The 20,958-nt window shown below is 40.1% G+C and overlaps 1 protein-coding gene across 17 annotated transcripts in view; it reads right to left on the bottom strand.

Annotated features, from left to right (window-relative positions):
- Positions 1-20,958, bottom strand: part of PCDHA5 (protocadherin alpha 5) — a 219,670-nt gene that overhangs the window by 20,997 nt on the left and 177,715 nt on the right. For all 17 annotated transcript variants that reach the window (XM_024246718.3, XM_024246714.3, XM_024246720.3 and 14 more), the window contains 2 exon segments: positions 12,594-12,652; positions 8,956-9,044 (listed from right to left, as the gene is read on the bottom strand). In XM_024246718.3, the coding sequence (XP_024102486.3) occupies positions 8,956-9,044; positions 12,594-12,652 (148 nt within the window).

The following is a 20,958-nucleotide window of genomic DNA, read 5'->3' as shown; positions in this document are numbered from 1 at the left end:
CTTCCAGAACTGTAAGATAATACATTGTGTTGTTTTAAGCCATGAAGTTTATGGTTAACTTGTTATTGCAGTAATGGGAAATAAATACACACACCCTACAGTTGGCCTAGAACTCAGACAGTAAATAGTCTTTTCCAAGTTACCAAGCTATTCCCTTCATGTATCATGCAGGACAAGATAATAGTAATGTGTTAAGTGTATAGAGTTCAGCAGCAAGCAGACATGAGTTCAAATACTGCCTTTACCACTGCATTTATTAATGAATTTAACAAAATTTATTGAGCATCATTGTGTGCTAGGCATCCTGCTTGACACTGGGAATACAATGGTGAGCAAAAAACATTTTTACTAGCTGTGTGAATGTAAGAAAGCCACTTAATTCTTATGAGCTTTAATTTTTTTATCTGAAACATGGGAATAATAATGTACTTCTCTCAAAGTTAAGTATGCAACATATGTAAAGTGCTTATCACAGTTCTCAACAAATGGTAGCTATTGTCTTCCTTTCTCTTGTTCTAAGAGACTATTTCTACAATCCAGGAGGCAACAGTATGGGATTTAAAGACTTATAAAACTTGACCCAGCAAACACCCACTCACCGGAACATACACTTAAAATACAATGTCCTCAGGGCTCTACTTTTGCTAATAGGCTTTAGCTGAGAGAAGGGAGCTTCTTCTGTATTCCATGGTTCATCGTCCAACACAGAGCCAAATTTATAGGCTCAAAGGTATCCACCCTAGGGCTGTTTATATACCTAGTGATGCTCTTATCCCCATAAATCTGGATTCTCTGAAAGCAGCTTGGTGTGCATCTAATGTAAATCATTCATACTGGCTGAGGCTTCTAGTCTTACCACAGACAGACCTTTACGGTATTCATCTGACTCTGGGTGATTATAGGAAAAGAGATCGAACAGGTGTGTTCTTGGGTAATACAGTATCTATGATGCACAGTCAAAAAAGACAAGAGAGAAGACTTGGGGAATGTCACCTCACTATTCAGCTTGATACATGCTACCACCTACAGCAACAGCTCTGGACACAAGATTGGGTCAATGTTGGTTGAAAGCCCAAGCTGGTGAACCTTCTTGGAACATCACCAACAAACTTGCTTGATTAGACTTTCTGTACAGGGCAGGCTTTACTTATTTTTAAAGTTTGTTTGGTTGGTTTTTTACAGGCAATGGCATCGATAATCTCAAGACCTGGGGTACATTGTTTGGTATCCAGCAGACAAGGAATACAACGCTAGTTACAATAAACTTCTCTTTGTTCTCTTTCGGGTCCACATTTGGTTCTTAAAAGTCACCTTTTCATACCCTAACTTTCTATTATTATGCCTCCTGAGTCTGACTTCTACAAAGCTCTCAATTTCCTGTTTCAATAGTAGCACAAGCATCCTTTTTCCCCCTTATTTCCTTTAGTATTACCATCTTCAGGACTGACTTCTCCCATCCTTTGCCTAGCCCACGCCCTTGGAGATAGACCATTTCAGGCAGGGCTGTTGCTGAGGAAGCTCTTGGTCTCACTGAGATAAACGGGGAATGTCATCTATCTCTGCTCTCCCTCTTTTTCTGATTGTGAGTAATGGAGACTCCAAGTGCTCTGGCAGAGAAAGATTCCTCTCCAGTCCACACACTCATTGCCAGGCTTCCTGGAAGTGACTAATCTTATGGCCCTTTCCTGGGGGCCTCTAGTCTCTAGCCAGTGCTTGAACTGAATATGTTTCTCCAGATTAGGCAATGACCTTTTCAACTGCAAAGCTGACTGCCTCTGAAGATAAAATTTTCACGTTCCTTTGAAATCTGGGCAGAGTTTCTTTTAAAATATTGCCATGAAAGACCCTTGCTGTCACTAGGACAGACTTTCATTTTTAGTTTACTTGTGTCAGTGAGGCTGAGGACAGGGCTTGCTGGAGCCACAAAACTTAAAGGAATTACAAACTATCTTCCTCCTCTGCCCTCAACTCAGGTTATAAGCAGGTCTTTCTTGTTCAAGCACCTCCCAGGAGGAGTTGCAAGCCTAACAATTCTAAACAATCTCAGCAATTTTTCCCACAGAGTGAAGTGCAGACTCTCCACCCTCCATATCCTCTTTCCCACAAAGCTCTCAGTCACACAGGTGGCCTATCACCTTTGAGCTGAGTCAGGTGGCAAAGTTGGTGAGACCCCACTTCTTTGGCCCTTTGTGACACTGAGATCTCCCCAGCAGAAACTTGAATCTCCCTTTTGACAAGGGGCTTAAAACTTCAGCTACAAAGAATGGTGTATAAAGAAAGCTAGAAGGGAGGGTAATTCAGAAACTCTCCTGTTTTACGCAACACTCTTAAACAAAAGAAGGGATGAAGTGTCTTATTTTTCTAAGATATATTCAAAAGTTGTTTCTCCTGACAAGGTTTTCAGGGGCCAGACTGTATTGCCTCAATGTAGCTGGCATATTAAAGTAATCAATGATAACTGAAGAAACTATAATAAGTCTCTGTTCCCTTACCCTGCGTTAGCCTGCTTCTCTCCATCATGGGGCTTGAAGGAAACTGCAGCCTAAGAGAACAGTGTTGTTCTATTCTCCTCACTACACCCTCTAAAATGCTATATCCAGGAGCGTACATCTGAGAGCACATGAGACTGGATAGGTTTCAGGAGACACATGATCTCTGTTTGGGGCTACTGTTATGGAAGAAATTCTTTTATTATGTATCATGGTCTTAACCATGACTGTATTCTGCCCAGGCCACCAATTCTAGAATAATTACTATGGGGCAAATGAGAGGTCCAAGGAAATACAGAGTGTCTAGGGAAAGAACTATCTTAGAGTCTATTGATAAACAAAAATGTTTAATTTCAGAAAACCAGGAAATCTCCATTCTGGTCTTTTATTTACATGACCATTAAAAGTGGAAGGTACAGAGTGTTTTCCCAAGAAGAAGATGAAGAAAGTCATGAATGGATGGAGCCAGCAGAGACTTAAGTAAGCTTCATGGCTTCTCCTAGGTAGAGGATGCTAATTCCACTTCCCACACCCTTGCTTCCTCCCTTCAGGTCAATCCAAAACAAACAAATTCTTTATCATAAGCTGCAAAGAGAACTCTGGCAAACACAATGAGTTTCACACCCCCAGAAAGTAAAAGTGCATCTTAAAAGGACTTACTTTCCTTAGGTAGAGAAAGCTAAGCCAAGCTGGCATTCCTGGGCTGTCAGATGGCAGGTGAGAGCGAAGGATACTCACAGGCGGGAGCTGCCCCACTCACATAGATCCCTGATCTCATTTTTTTTTTCCTAATAAGGATATGCACACACCTCCCAGGACTGTCATTGCTATGACAACGGCAGAAGTTGAGTTGAACAGGTTAGTGGAACAGCATGCTTTCTAAATTCTCCAGCAAGGCCCGAGGCTGCATTCACTCATGAAATGGAAAAATTCATGTTGACAGTGCTCCTAAACAGATTCCAAAAAACTTAAGAATCATGCTTTCTTTCTGGGGAAGGATCAGAGATGGAGTCTCCATGGAGTCTTTCCATGGGGAGTTGGTTTTGTCAGAGAGGTAAGAATCCTTGAGACAATTAAGAATATAAATCCCCATATAAAACTAGGGCACATAAACTGTGTCCATTTTCCACAGAGTAAAGAGATGTGGCAAATCAGGACAAAAGCAATCCCCTAAGGAAACAAAGAGACAGGCACTTTAAAAAAATCTTCTCTATAGCAGATCCTTCCCACAGAGAATACTCAGAACAACCTGGGTCTAAATTTTGAAGCTGAAGGATAGACTCATGCCTTGAAAAATCATTTAAAAATAGCTACTATTTACTAAACCTTGGTTGTTCTTCAGATTCTGCAATATGTGTGCATTATCTCATCTAATTCTTGCAAGAACCCCATAAGGTAGACACCACTATTCTCCCCATTTTATAGAGAAAGAAACTGAGAATCAGGAAAGTCAAGTAATGGTCCCAGGAACATACAATTACTGAGTGGCAGAGGTAGAATTCAGAAAGGGTCACTGACTCCCAAGCTTGAGCTCTTAACAATTATCTCTCGGGCATGAGGAAAGGCCCCCTGCTTCTCACAAGAACCATAAACAGATGGCTTCCTTGCATGGATTCTGAGCCTGTAATGATATAAGACAACCTCAGGAATATTTACTTTAGACCAGTTCTTAAACTTTACAGTACATTGGTATCACATAGAAGGCTTGTTAAAACATAGACTGCTGGGTCCCATTCCTGAGGATGTCTTTCTTTATTTATTTCTTTTTTTTTTTTTGAGATGGAGTCTCGCTCTGTTGCCTAGGCTGGAGTGCAGTGGTGCAATCTCAGCTCACTGCAACCTCCACCTCCCGAGTTCAAGCAATTCTCCTGCCTCAGCCTCCCGAGTAGCTGGGGTTACAGGAACCTGCCACCATGCCCAGCTCATTTTTGTAACTTTAGTAGAGATGGGGTTTCGCTATATTGACCAGGCTGGTCTCGAACTCCTGACCTCAAGTGATCTGCCTGCCTTGGCCTCCCAAAGTGCTGGGATTACAGGCATGAGCCACCACACCCAGCCTACATCCTGAGAATTTCTGATTCATTAGTCTAGGATAGGGCCTAAGAATTTGCATTTCTAACAAGTTTCCGGGTATTGTTGGTGTTGCTGCTCCTTTGAGAACCATTGTCTAAACCAAAGTTCTCTAACTAAGACTCACTGCCTTAGTGGCTTCCGCTACCTAATTAGTCTTTCACTGTTTAGTCCCAGATCCCCTGGGGTCTTGAGAAGCTATAATGTTATCTTCCGCAGTGCTGTGTGTTTTGAAACTTTCTGAACTCTTCTGAAAATAGTGAGCATCTCCCACTCTAAAACTAATGTACTGTTGCCTTAGGTAAGGCCTGAGATCCGTTGAAATGTAGAAAGAGGAGCTGGAAGAACCAATAACAGATAACAAAGCAGCCTGGCCCACTGAAGCCAGGCCAGTTCCCTCACAGGCAGGGGCAGTCCTTTTATAACCTCTGGGATTGCCCTAGGAACTGATCACAAGAGGGCATTCATTAAAACCTCTTCAGGGCATTCGTATTCATGAAGTTAAAAAGAGCTGTAACATGAGCGACTGGCCCTTTAATGTCCCTCCCCCAAAATGCATTCCTCCATCTGAAGAAGAGGCTGCAACTGTATTCCCTGCATTCCCGATTTAGCTAATTTTCTCTCTCTGCTCAGTCTCAAGGGAAGCTGAAAGGAAATAAGAAAGCCTGTGGTCCGGGTCTGCTCACACAGAGGGGAGGCTAGAGAAAGGGGCCAGTAATCAGGATTAACCAATTTAATGCCTGACTTGTTTATCCTGCAGAAAACATCACTTGGTGATGCCCTTGTTGATCCCTTCAGAGTGTGGCATCTTTATCTTAGGCTTTTGCAGACTGTGAAAATAAATGAACAGTTTCTTAAAAAAGCAAAAGAATTCATCAATGAGGTCGGGTGTGGTGGTTCACGCCTGTAATTCCAGCACTTTGGGAGGCTGAGGTGGGCAGATCACGAGGTCAGGAGATGGAGACCATCCTGGCTAACACAGTGAAACCCCGGCTCTACTAAAAATACAAAAAATTAGACGGGTGTGGTGGCGGGTGCCTGTAGTCCCAGCTACTTGGGAGGCTGAGGCAGGAGACTGGCATGAACCCGGGAGGCAGAGCTTGGTGTGAGCCGCGATCACGCCACTGTACTCCAGCCTGGGCGACAGAGTGAGACTCTGTCTCAAAAAAAAAAAAAAAAAAAAAAAAAAGAATTCATCAGTGAAGGAAAAATAACTTTAAGAAACACATATGAATGACGATTAGCGTAAGGCAGGCCCCACTTCCTTTATTCAGCCATTGCAGTGTTGGGATAAGAAGAGCAATACACAGCTGGTTCACGGAAAGGGCTCTGAAGCAAGTATAAGGAGGCTTAGGCACCAGAAAGAAGCCTTCTGGAAGCAACTGCATCTTCACCGTGAAGCTTTAAGGGCAACAGAATCAATGAAAGGCAGGCTCTATTTGAGTCTGGAAACAACCAAATTTTTTGGAGCATTTTCCTTTTCTTCAGGCAGCAACTAATAAATCCTCCTCACTCCATTTCCAGGGGGACAGTTGGGTTGACTGGATTATATAAACGTCAGGATGACCCAGATAACCTCAGAGGGTCTATATCTGGGCCTGCAAATGAGAACTACTGAATTCTGGCCACCAGGCTATCAGCCAACACTATATCATAGATTGCAGAAAAGTAGTCCAGAAAAAAAAAAGAGTAAGATTAGGCCAGGCGCAGTGGCTCACGCCTGTAATCCCAACACTTTGGGAGGCTGAGGCGGGCGGATCACAAGGTCAGGAGATTGAGACAATCCTGGCTAACACGGTGAAACCCTGTCTTTACTAAAAACAAAAAATTAGCCAGGCTTGGTGGCACACGCCTGTAGTCTCAGCTACTCAGGAGGCTGAGGCAGGAGAATCACTTGAACCCAGGAGGTTGCTGTGAGCCGATATCATGCCACTGGACTCCAACCTGGGGGACAGAGTGAGACTCTGTCTCAAAAAAAAAAAAAAAAAAAAAAAAGATTAGATATTTATTAACTATATGTCAAGCACTATGCTCAGTTCTTTTTTTCTCCTTTAGTTCTCATGGTAACTCAATAAAATAGGTGTTATTATTATTACTACACCCAATTTACAGAAAAGGTAATTAAGAAAATATGAATTCAGGCAGTTTGTCTATGCTCACCCAGCAAGTAAGCTTGGGATTAGAATTCAACTCAAATCTGACTCTAAATCATAATCTTAGTCTTTATGCCATATTCCCTCCAAGCAGTGCAGAACATATATTGAGTCCTAAAAGCCTAAAAGTACCAGAAGGATGGGGAGAAGGCAGAGAATCCCTTTAACTTTACATCATTGATGCAGAGGTATGTATTGAAAAGTATGATTAGGTTGCCATGGAGCAGTTGGAAGATGTAAGCTCTATCCAGCACAGTCCGTGAAGACTGTGACTCATGCGTCAGCAGCCAGGCACAGTTCTGGATAAAATGGTTTATACAAGAGGGGCTGGGACAGTAAGAAAGGGAATAATGGAGATACCCTTCTCTATCTCTGTATAAAGATAGGTTCTCAACATTTTTTGAATCTGAAAGAGGGACTTGGTCAGATGTATGAAATATCAATACATGGTTCCTATTCCACATTTGCCTAGGAATACACACCAACCAGCATCACCAATGGGAGGAAGAATGTATTCAAAGTTAGTTTGTGGCTTACCAGGTCAACCTACAATGCCTCCATAAGAGCAAGAAAAACTCTGAAATAAAGGCAAGGTAGAAAGTCATGATTTCATGTGGCTTCTTTGGGAAGTTCTCACCTTCCCAGATGCCTCCACATCCTTCAACACTTGGCAGTCTAAAACCACTTCCTCCTCCATCATTTCTTCACTCCATCGTTGGCACTGAGGGTACAGATTTGTCAATGAACTATTTTATGTTTTTCCCCTTGCAATCTGGCAATATTAGCTCTCTAATGAATTGCTTCAACTTGTATATTTTTTGGACAAATGTGACTTTTAGTTGAATTGTGCAACATCCATAAATAGCAAATCCTGGCTGATTAGAATCAATGAACGCCCTTACAGTTGCCAGTAAAAATGGGCCCTTAGCTGCATGTTACTTAATAATTTGAAAGGCATCTGATTATTTTTGGGAAAAAACCTTTGACACACACATTCTATGTCATCTGTTATGTATGTAGATATGTATTTGAATTTGAATGGATTATTGCAAGCCAGCCATGTTATGAATATAAGTGCTAGATATACTTGGATTTGAAACTAAACACATTTGGGTTTGAATCCTACCCTCTGCCACTTACAAGCTACGTGAACTTGGGTACATTTCTTCATCTCTCTGTCTCTCCAGTTTCTCATATGTAGAATAGATGTAATAAATCCCTTGCAAGCTTGACTTAAGGAATAAATGAGACCACACATACAATGTACTTGGCACAGTGTCTAAGCATATTATGGCTTAATAATTAGTAACTACTATTATCATCATGATGTTCTATTAATAGAGGATTAGAGTAGACACAATTTGTGGTCTCTACCAACACTTAATCTTCCCTTTCTGAGAACTGCCACAGCGATGGGCCTCCAAAGCCATATTTCTATTACACGACCCTGCTTTAGTGATAGGGCAAGAATAAGGATACCAAGGAAATGTGAGTTTAAGCAATTTTCCTATACTCACTCAGCCATTAGGTTTTTTACACAACTTAGCAGGTTCTCTTTCCTGAAAGTTTGGATTAGGAAATGGTCCCTATTATCCCTCTAAACTAAGAAATTGTGAGGTGGTCACGTTTGGCAACATGCTTGCCAAGGCACTAAAAGTCAGTCTGCAGAATGTTGTTGATGTGCAGAGAGAAGCAGATTGACTTTGACTGAACTCAAAACAATGCCTTGGTTCCGATAATTTTCCGCTTCCATGAGAAACCATCTTCCTTCCTTCCTTCCTTCCTTCCTTTCTTCCTTTTCTTTCTTTCCTTCTTTTTCTCTTTCTTTCCTTACTACTTTGGGTGGGTTTCCATAGTATTCAACCAAAAGATCTTTGTTAACAGTGTCATCTCTGTGCATAAGGCCACCAGATCTTCTCTGCATGGCTTGGATGGCCTAAGCATTTGAAAGGTACCTGATTTAAACAAACAAACAAACCCCAAAAACTTCATACACACACACACACACACGCACACATGAGTGCACACACACTTTTCTTATGTTGTCCTTTCTCAACTCCTGAAGAGCATTAGGTATAAAATCAAAATAATCATATATGTAAGGAAATCATGTACGTATGGAAAAAAGGGAATAACAAAAATATAAAAGAAAAAGAGCCATCGACATTCCTGATCTTACAAAAATAGGTCATCTGATCACTTTCCAGAAACCAAGAAAGAATGGAGAGACCCCAGCTCTTTACCTGGTGTTGCACTGGATACTGTTGGCCACTGCTGATCAGGCCCTCCTGGACCAGCCCGTAGAATGCCAGCCTCCTCTAGGTGCACAGAGCTGAATAAACACACAGACCCAGATAACGGTTAGATCATAAATTCTTTCCCAGCTCTTCTTCCACCCTCAGAAATTGCTTACATCTATGAAGCCAGGGCTGCAGCTAACACATTCTGCTCATGCTTGAACTGAAGCAATTACTGCTGAGCAGTCACCCTGCATAAACTGCAGAAGCATTGCTGACTTACTTACTGCCTGCTATACTATTCCAGGAATACACATGTTCTATCTTTATGGCAATTTTGTTTTTTATTAACGCCATGTGGCGCTCACTAAATCTAACAGGAAGCCCATCAGAGGACTAAGCCATTTTAACATCTCGATGCTGAAGCAGATGAGGAGGGCTTGTTCTCAAAAGCTCCAAGCCTCTCTTGCAGGTTCTCTTGTTCCCAGGTTCTCTACTCTAAAGAAGAAAACGCACTAAAATTATTTTCTGATAATTGAAGTATTGTTCCAATTTGGCTATCTAATTAATTCTTAACCTTATTTTCTATTTTACTCTTTCTATATCTTTTATGCATAGATGACCCACCCTATATTTCCTGAGACTAGAGAAACCTGATCACCACCACTCACAGATCCCAGTTCAGAAGAGATTAATTCAGCATAAAACATTGCTGGGAGTGGGATACAAACTGGGAGACCTTTAGAGGCAAGCAGAGAGAGAACATAAACTGTTCAAGGGAAAAGAGAACATGGTGCAGTATTCATTTATGTGTGTCTAATACTAACTCATATTAATCTCTCAAATATTTGTTGGATGAATGAATGAATGAATGAATGATGGAAGGAAGGAAGGAAGAAAGGAAGGAAGAAATAAGCGGGATCCTAAGAGAAAATGTCCAAGAAAACCCTCATCAAAATTAGAGGACTCTTTTATTTTATTTTATTTATTTATTTTTGAGACAAAGCCTCACTCTGTCACTCAGGCTGGAGTACTGTGGCGTGATCTCAGCTCACTGCAACCTTGGCCTCCCAGGTTCAAGCAATTCTCCTGCCTCAGCCTCCCAAGTAGCTGGGACTATAGGCACCCGCCACCATGCCTGGCTCATTTTTGTATTTTTAGTAGAGACAGCGTTTCACCATATTGACCAGGCTGGTCTTGAACTCCTGACCTTAAGTGATCCACCTGCCTCACCCTCCCAAAGTGCTGGAATTACAGGCAGGAGCCACTACACCTGGACTAGAGGACCCTTTTAAACTAGACATTTGCTTATCTTGAAAGTTAAATTTCTAAAATAAAATTTAGACTACTGACTAAAGGGGTTATATGAGGCAACAGAGCAGGCAAACTTGAACTATTAGAGGGAAGGCAACATATAAGTTCAATGTTTTCTTACTCTTTGACTTCAAACAACATATCCAGTAGAAATTCACTCATTAAACTCTGACCTTTTACTATTCTTCCCTTTGTCTACACTCTAGAATTATCTGTTTTTTCCCAAATATTAATAGCCTTCAAGTGTTCCTGGATCCTACTAGCAAATTGGGTGGGCTCAGTCAGATTCATGAAGGTGTAACTATCCTGGAGCCAGCTCAGCTCAAAGCAGAATTTTTTAAAGAATAGTTACATGATGTCTAAGACTGGAAGGGCCGAGAAGCCAAGCACACATATGAAAAAGATTAGTATTATTTAGGTTCACAACTCATTTAATATGTTCAATGTATTACAATGCAAAAAAGAAATGGCATTTTAATTTCAATTTTTATTTTATTTCTTACCCTACTCAAACCTCATAATATCTTAATTGAAACCCAAATAGGAGCACATTCGGCTTTTTTTCTTCAATTTGAAAATGGGATAAGGAAGTTATGTTATTTTATTTATTTATTTATTCTTCTGAGACAGAGTCTCGCACTGTCGCCAGGCTGGAGTGCAGTGACTCGATCTTGGCTCACTGCAACCTTCGCCTCCCAGGTTCAAGCGATTCTCCTGCCTCATCCTCCCTAGTAGCTGGGACTACAGGTGCACGCCATCACGCCCAGCTAATTTTTGTATTTTTAGTAGAGACAGGGTTTCACCATGTTGTCCAGGATGGCCTCGATCTCTTGACCTCGTGATCTGCCCACCTCGGCCTCCCAAAGTGCTGGGATTACAGGTGTAAGCCACCGCACCCAGTCCAGGAAGTTATGTTTTAATGTTTTATTTCAAATGTAGTTTTTAAGGCACAACTCACAGATTTGGTACTTTTCAAGAGTAGGTACTGTAAACCATGCTTTTACCCATTGCATGTCTCCACCAACAGCTCAGATGCAGGCAAAAGCACAAGTTGGTCTCTAATAAATATAAAGAATTTCTTCTGATACCTAATATTCTGTTATATGCATGAATGTTTCTGGCCTAAAATTATGACCCAGGTTCCAATGTGACATCTTACCAAGCCAACTACTAATCTTCAGCCCTTCACTGATTGCTTCTGAATCAGAAATAGCACCCAATGTAATGATTTCTGCTCATTTGTAATGCTTGAGAGTATGTTAATTTATTTCAATCTAATGCATTTTAATGGGCTAAAACTAATTTTACATTAACTCTACACATACTTTGTAGGCTTTCTCTTTAGGAACTGATCTAAGTTTGGTGAATATTCACTTGACAGTTGCCCAGATATTTTGAGGGGCTTAAGTTTGAAGATTATTTCTTCTTTAAAATTAAATCCTTTTGGTAGTTGTGGTCATTTGTTTCTTGGTCCTTCCCATTTGGTTTCCAAAGACATTCGCAAATAATGAATCTTTTATTTAGCCCCATGGCATGGATACTAGATCACCTCCAGACATAATGGTAGTTAATCAATTACTGTCAGAGAGACAAAGTAGAGAAAGCAAAATTATATTTAATCTGAGTCTTAGACTAATACTGTTACTCTAGGTTAATTTAAAGTAAGCTAGATTTGGTGTCCAAATACTAGTAAAATAAAGTAAGCTAGATTTGGTGTCCAATACTGTTACTCTAGGTTAATTTAAAGTAAGCTAGATTTGAAGCCCTTTACATGGCTCATCCTCTGAAGAACCCATGTCATTGATGACAATAAGATAGCAACAGATGGGAAAGATGAGGAGGCTCTAATAGGTGTGAACATAAACAACCATAGCAATCAATTATTGAGGGTAATAGGATGTAATAGCCAATGTGAGATTAAAAAAAAAACAAGGTAGACAACATGTATGTATACATTGCACAATGTACCCAAGTCTCAAAGCATGAGTATTAATTACAGTTTTTAAAGGAGGAAAAGAAAGCATAGGTAGAGAGGGATGAAGGAGGTTGAAATTACTTCCCTGTAGAAATTTTGATGGGAGAAAATACACAGCAGCCTGTTTCTGTGATTTTACAGAGGACTCTTATATGCCAGCACTTGATAAGCATCTGGCACTGACCATTTGCAATCTTTCAAGGAATAGACATGGGGACAAAATAATTGCATTTTCCTGGCAAAGTACCTAAAGCTTTTTAGTTTTGACAGCTGCTTCTGGCCTATGGAGATGCAGTTTATCTGAGACATACCAAGTTAAGGTTACTTCTGAGTGAATGAGGAGGGAAATACATACCTGTGCATGCCTGCTCTCAGGGAGGCAGAGTAACGCCAGTCAGGGTTGGGCTGTCGTGGCTGCAAAATCACAAAGAAAGTTTTCTGTTAAAATGACAAGACAACGTTCTCCCACGGATGCTGCTAATTGGTTAGTTACTCCCTTAAATATTTACAGGCATCTAAAAAAAAGTATTGAATGAGCCATTTCATGTGTAACTCTATCATGATATCTACATATATAGCACTTTAGAAGAAAATTAGTTCATCAGGGTCCTCACACAGATTAGATACCGTGGAAGACTAGATTTTATAATCTTGTAAAGGCCAGCTTTGGCTTTGCCTTGCCCAATACACGTCTGTGTTCTTTAAACACTACGGGAAGAACAGTCTGTTTTGAGAAAGGAACAGACTTTCACTGCTTTTGCCCTCAAGTGCCCCATTAAGGGAACATTCCCAATTCAGTATTATAGCTATAACAGGGCACATGGCTACACAAGTTCTGCTGGCCTGGCTGGACTGCAGAGGACTGCAATCTGCTGCTGGCTTTGCAGACTGCAGCATATTTGGCCCAGGGCGGATGTGCCCAGTCATAACACCAGCAACTGATAACAGTCTCTTTGCTGATTGAAGAGGGATACTAGGGAGAGGAAAACAAACTATTGCAGAGTTTGACCTTGTTTTGCTACCTAATCCTTTTCATAAACTTGTACTTGTTCCTGCTCCTTCCTGAGTGCTTTCCCTCCTCACTGAATCACTGTTCACTAAGCTCTGATTGTTTAACAGGGAGTAGCTGAAATCCAAGAAAAACCTGATACATTTTGCGTTAGTTGTGTATTGAAAAGATCTGTTGCCCTCTCTCTACAAACTCTCAGTCTGAAGGGGGAGAACAAAGAGGAAAATATGGGCACCTAAAGACTTAGACTGTTGAAGGAGTTATGCGCTGGTTAGAAGCTACTCAGAAATCACTGGGACATCATCAGCCACCATCACTGTCTTGTATCAGTAAGCAAAAATGTCACTGTGAAAAACTTGTGACACTCCTCTAGATGCGTTTTCATGGGTGGAGATTAAGGTGGCCCTGTCACTGAATATTGAGGTATAGTTGAATGAAAAAAATGGGGGATAAAACTTGTATTTTGTATTTTCCTCTACATTATACTTATCATATTTGGTAGAAACAAAGCCATAGTAATATCAATAGACCCTTCGAAACTGTCAATAATTCTTATTCGTATCATTCATATAGTTCCTTTAAGGGATGCAAAGTATTTAATAAACACATTTCTTCATAACACCCAGGAGAGAAATAAGCACCATCTCAATATTCAGACAGATTTGTGGATGGCTACATGATATTCGGCATTCAGAGAATTAGCCAAAGTCAAGGCCCAGAAAAAGTTACAACTCTGGGACACTTTACCTCAATGGTCCTCACACACTAACTGCTCTCTCTGTTCTACCAATCTGCTAGCAAGATATGCATATGCAAGCTGCTTCCTCCTTTGTTTTCAAGTTCACAAAATGCTACGGATATTCCATATAACATAGCATAAAATTATCTACAGACCAAATCAAAGGAGTTTCCATTATCTACTAGCGGTGTTAGAGGGAACAAAAGAAAATGTTTGCAAATCATTTTATAAACCTGGAAATATGACTGAAATACTTTTTATCAATCAATCATCATCACCATCTCTCCCTCGCCATCAGGAGCACTATCGTTAGCTTGTCAGCTGAGAGAACCTTCCTCTGAGAAAGACTGTAACATCTGCTGAGAAATGTTGCCAATTTTTCTATGATTGGGTAACATTCATGATGAAAATTGCTGCAACTTGATCTTTGGAATGAAATCACCAAACTCATTTTGCTGAAAGGCACAGTTCTAGCAGGACTGACCAGGAAACTCAGTTCATTATACAATCTCACTTCCCCAATGACACATTTAATTTGTCATGCTGCTATTTTCTATACTAGTCCATCAGCAACAACGTCCTTCTCAGATTCATTTGACAGAATCACAGTTACAAGATTTCTTAAGGCAGTAAGATCAGGCAGGGAAAAGGAAAGGAAGAAAGCATATAATATATTTTAAGTAGCTACACAGTATTAGATTTTGCACTTTATTACATACTGTTGCATGTATCCTAATTCTTTCTTTGTCAGACAGTAAACTCTATGAAAGGGATTATATCTGTTTTGCTCATTAGACACATGCATATCTTCAGATAGTCATAAAAGCATAGCTATATAGTCAGAGTCTAGCAGGCTTCTGGCATTTGGGAGGTTTTTAAAATGTGTTTAAATAAATGAACTATAATGCAAAGTCAACATTATTGTACTTAAATTGCAAAAATGAGACATCTGAACTTTAGAGAGATTAAATTACTTGCCTGATTGCTGAGCTTAGCTGACAGTCATGTTTAGGTCCCCTTAACACAAAAGTCTGTTTTATTTATATTTATTTATTTATTTATTTATTTATGAGATAGGGTCTTACTCTGTCATTTAGGCTGGTGCGCAGTGGCGCGATCTTGGCTCCCTGCAACCTCTGCCTCCCGGATTCAAGCAATTCTTCTGCCCCAGCCTCCCTAGTAGCTGGGATTACAGGCACCTGCCACTGTACCTGGCTAATTTTTGAATTTTTAGTAGAGATGGGGTTTCACCATGTTGGCCAGGCTGATCTTGAACACCTGACCTCAGGCAATCCACCCTCCTCAGCCTCCCAAAGTGCTGGGATTACAGGCTTGAGCCACCGTGCCTGGCAAAAGTCTGTGTTTTAAATAAATTTACATGAAATGACATACATTTTTCTTCTTTCTCTTTTTTACTTCTGAGTTTCCAGGATATTGATTTAAAACAATACAAAACTAAAAGTAATAAAATGTACATGAGTTTCATCCAGAACTTGATTAAACTTGGAAAAATTCAAGTTGAAAGGTTGACTACTGATATATCTGACACAGTAAGACATATATTACTATCACAATTTCAATCACAGTTGAAATAACTGTGATTGTTTAGTTCTTTAATACTTAGATGGTACCTCCCGGGACTATGCTTACTTTCTATTGGTGAAGAACTCCAACATGTCCTATTGCTTCAAAGGTTAGTCTTTTGGTAGAACAATGGTCACAAAACTCCTTATGTGGAAAAATTCAATTAGGTAGCCCATATGGGTGATGTAGTATTACTGAAGAATAAGAATACACTTCAGTTCCAATTAAAATTATAAAAAAGATTTAATTTATCTTATAATGGTATTATTTGTGATTTATAACATAGAATATTTGAGCTACAGAAGGATGAATCACCTCTTCTAAGATTTAAAGTAAAATAAGTTTAAAATACCCTATTTTATTAGTAAACTCACACAACTACTCAATGAAATAATATGCTATCTTCGTACCACGGAAATCCATGTGGAAGACATCCATAAATTGCCCTCTGGGACATGAGACTGCATATAATATCTCCTTTTCCTTCCTAATAGGACTGTATTAAGAATATATCCACTGCAGATTTTGCATAGTGCTATTTTATGAACACTGATATAAACTGATAGGCAGAATTCCAAGATGGCCCCAAGATCCCTATATCCTGGTGTGCACACCCTGAATAATCTCCAAGACTGTGATTGTGATGGATCTTATTCCCATGATTACATTATGTTACGTAGCACAGTTGGCTTTAAGAAAGGGAGATCATCCGGATGGGACTGACATAATCACATGAGCTCTTTAAATCTGGGTCTAGAGGTCAGAGACAGAAATCAGAGAGATCTGAAGCATAAGAGGGATTCCATGTGAGGGAAGATTCTCCAGTGCCAGCCATGAAGATGGAGCAGACCATGGGACAGGAGTCCTGAGTCCTCAGTTCTCTAGGAACCGAGAGTGACCCCAGGCCAATAGTAAGTAGGAAAACAGAGATCTCAGTCCTCAAACAACTGGATTCTGACAACAATCTGAATGAGCTCGATAGCAGATTCTTCCTAAGAGCCTGCAAAGGAGAACACAGCCCAGTTGTGTTCATTTCAGCCTTGAGAATACCTGAGCAGACAACTCAGCCACATGGTACAGGACTGTGAGATAACAAATAGGTGGTGTTTTAAACAACTTACTTGTGGTAATTCGTTACAAAGCATCAGAAAAGGGATACATAGACTGTTGCTCATTAAGGCAAAAGGGAATATAACATTTAAAATAATCATTATGTTGCATATTGGTCTTCTAGTATATCAAAATGAGGGCTGGGCGCAGTGGCTCACACCTGTAATCCCAGCACTTTGGGAGGCCAAGGTGGAGAGGTGACCTGAGGTCAGGAGTTCGAGACCCGCTTGAACAACATGGTGAAACCCCAAAATACAAAATTAGCCAGGCATGGTGGCGCATGCCTGTAATCTCAGCTACTCGGGAGGTTGAGGCAGGAGAATCGCTTGAACCCTGGAGGCAGAGGTTGCAGTGAGCCGAGATCATGCCATTGCACTCCAGCCTGGGCCACAAGAGCAAAACTCCGTCTCAAAAAAACTAAAATAAAACAAAACAAAAAGGTAATAAATTTGAGAATTCTGTGTGGAATACTTTCCTCTGAATGTAGTCATTTAAAATGCTAATTTACAGACCAGGAAAGTAAAATAAACATAACTTTAGAACATACCTAATGGGTTCCAGTACAACAGAAAGTGCTAGGTCTGTTTAGTTCTGGATGCATAGCCTGCTAGCACAGCAGCTACTCTCTCACTCACAGTTGTACCTCCTTGGAGCCCAGAGTTCTGACCCTGGAAGGCCAGAAAGGAACTGATGGTGTTTATACGCCAAGGAACTAAGATTTCTCTTTACCTTTGCAATGTTGGATATTCCTTTGCATTTGTCAAGTTAAAATTCTTGAAAGAAAAACCCTTGTATAATTTTCAGGTTAGCAGATTTAAAACACTGCAAAAGAATCCTTTTGACCTTTCATTTTTGAAGTCATGGTTATAGATTATACTGCTCCAAATACTATCATATGAATAAGCTAAATTTATAGTCATATTATCACATGCACAAAACATCGATCCAGGTGAAGTTCTGTAAAAGCCACATTTAAAGACACCTGTAAAATACCATCATATTCAGCTAAACCTCTGGGTTTGGTGACAGGAATGTTTCCTCAAACATTTGCAAACTGACATTATTCTGACCTCTCGTTGAGAACAAAAATTGGTAGGCAACCAAGGCAAGCATCCAGAACTGACTTTGCTATTCTGTCAAGTAGACAGCATGCCAATAGGCAACCTAGAATATGCCAGGCTGTGTCCCTGCAGCGTGTTCTGAGTTAGACCAGATGCCCATGTGATGCCTCACTCCTGGGTCAGAAGGAAACAGTAGGCCAATGACATTCAAGCTACAATAAATAGATTTCTTCTTCAGTCAGAATGTGTACAAGATAAAGAGACAGAGAAGAGCTCAGCCATAATTCCATCTGGCTCAGCAGTCTGTAGAAAAATTGAGGAAAAAAGTAACTGAAATAAATTATTGTATCATCAGACCAAAGAAAATAAACTTTTTCTCAGAAGAACAGTCCTGTGACCAATATGAAATTTGCAAACTAAAACAGCCCCAGTCATTATAAAGTGACCATCAGAGGATGAAAAACTGGAGTGGAAGTTCATAGATATGATTTCTTTGTCTATTCTGACCATTGTGCAATTTTTATAAATTCACTACCATGTCACTTTACACCGAGTGTAAACTCTGTTCCAGGATAGAGTCACCAGACAGAAAAGTCAGTGCTAGGGGAAAGAAAAGTAGGCGCCACCGAAAGAAGAATTAACTCTTTCAGGTCAGTATATCTGGCATTAGGGTGAATATGCACACATAGTAGCAGAAATAAGTGAAGGTTTGGTGACTACAAATTGCTTTAAAATAAGTGAAAGTGAATGCAAACTTAATTCATCTCTGCTACTCTTTTGTAATTTCTACATGTTGTGCCAACTGGGCCCACTGAGACGCTGTTGGACAAATCTACTAGAGTACTCAAAGTGACTCATTAGCAATCACAACACCACGACCACAAATGCACAGAATCTACCTTAAGATTTGGTTTCCTTTGCCGGGCGTGGTGGCTCACACCTGTAATCCCAGCACTTTGGGAGGCCAAGGTGGGTGGATCACAAGGTCAAGAGATCGAGACCATCCTGGACAACATGATGAAACCCCATCTCTACTAAAAATACAAAAATACACCACCGGGCGTGGTGGTGTGTGCCTGTAATCTCAGCTACTCAGGAGGCTGAGGCAGGAGAATCACTTTAACCTGGGAGGCGGAGGTTGCAGCGAGCCGGGATTACGCCACTGCACTCCAGCCTGGCAACAGAGTGAGACTGTCTCAAAAAAAAAAAAAATTGGTTTCTTTTTATGGATACTCTGAAGGGAGTGCCAACAACATTCAGTATCAAGTTCAGAAATTTCCAAAGAGAAATTCTGCCCTATTGCCAAATAGTTACTTCAGAATCCTCACTGCACAAGTGATTCATGAAATAAGCTCACTGGGGGTAAAATCTACCAACAGATTAGAGTCTGGGGTTAAATGCTGATGTTTAATATGCAACAAGAGAAAAATCAGTGAAATAAAAATAAAATATCTTAACAGGGTTTGCCAATAGTGAAGCAAATAAACAAATACAAACATACTAACAGCATGTGCAACATAGTGAGACCCCATCTCTTCCAAAAAAAAAAAAAAAAACAAAACCTAAATACTAGCCAGACATGGCGGCGCACATCTATGGTCCAAGCTACTCAGGAGGCTGATGTATGAGGATTGCTTGAGCCCAGAAGGTCGAGGCTGCAGTGAGCCATATTCACACCACTATACTCCAGCCTGGGTGACAGGCCAAGACTCTGTCTCAAAAAAAAAAAAAAAAGTAGTAACTCACTGATATTCCCATTTGTTACCTGCTTCTACGCCAGAAATTACTCTTTTTCCAAAAGCAGTTAATATATATGACTAGGTAAATTAGTGATAGCTTAAATGCCTGAATATCCCATATAAAAGGGAATATAAACATTGGAACTTCTGTCTACTTATAGTATTGAAAAAAAGTTTTTGGAGTCAGATGGATACAACTTAAAATAACACTAGCAGTGTGGCTGTGTAGATTACCTAACCTCCCTGAGCTTATTTCCTCATATGCTAGATGTTAACAAATATTTAACGCATGACTTGCAGGTAATGAAATCATATATATATTCAATATTATAATATTCAATATATTGAATAATCTTGAATAATATTCAAGATTCAATAATATGAGATATATGTATGTGTATATGTATGATATACATATATCTATATAGCAGGGTGGTTAGTGAGTACAAATTCCCTTACTCTTCCTCTCTAACTCCCATCTACTTTTAATGTAGGCACATGGTACTAATTATACCCCAGGACTCTCCTGCCATCTGTAGTAACTAGGTAGGAAAAAAAGAAAGCCCGGCATGGGAATTTAACAGGTTGATCTGGCAATGATGACTTTCAGAACTGAGTGACTTTTGTTCCTATCTTGCCACACTGTAACAATGTGACTCACTCTCTCCCTATAACTGCAAAAATTTCTGGAGCTGTAGATCTTGGGGCTCTTCACTGGATTTCCAAAAGTGCCTGGCAGAAATTTGCCTTTATTAAAATCATGCACTCTCCTGGCAAAATCTCCCAAAAGCAAGCACTTTCTGAGATAATTTTCTCCCTAGATTAAATGTTTGTGTACCAAAGTACATATTAACATACAGGTCAGTGTAAGACAGAAATAGTTTATGTATCAAATTGCCCCAAGTTTTGAGTCAGGAGAGGGAGGGTAACAGTGTCTTTCCTCTGAGCTTCTGGCTCACAGCTGCTGGCAAAGCTGAGCCTGGCCTGACTTGTTCATGCCTCTTCACCACCTGCAGCCCACCCCAATCCCAAAGGGCTTCACAGGAATTTGTTAAGCAAATGTCTACAGCAACCTTATTTAAAGCTAAACCCTTTTACGTGCTTTCAAATGCTACAATCTAAAGAATTCTCGAAACTCTTTGATTTATTCCCCCGTTTTTCTTAATCTGCAATCTGCCTCCCGTGGTTTCTCGGCATTGACTAACACCAGGCACTTCTGATAAATGAATAAATCTATCCAAAATGTCCATGAGAAAAATCTACTCTCAATCAGGAATGGGAACTTTTGTGCCTGTGCATTACATTCCTCAAGATTACCATGAACTTGAAATGTGACAATATGGATATTACATACAACATGTATGTACAGCAATGTCAATGAAAATATATTGCAAAAAATAGGGGAGAGACAAATATTGTTCACACATTGTGTAGTAGCTCTAAAAGCCCTTTCTACAAAGTAGTTATTTGGAAAGATA

This window comes from Pongo abelii, chromosome 4 (assembly GCF_028885655.2).
Source record: "Pongo abelii isolate AG06213 chromosome 4, NHGRI_mPonAbe1-v2.0_pri, whole genome shotgun sequence".
Taxonomy (NCBI): domain Eukaryota; kingdom Metazoa; phylum Chordata; class Mammalia; order Primates; family Hominidae; genus Pongo; species Pongo abelii.
Note: the sequence above shows the minus strand (reverse complement) of the source record. Positions and strands in the feature narration are given on the sequence as shown.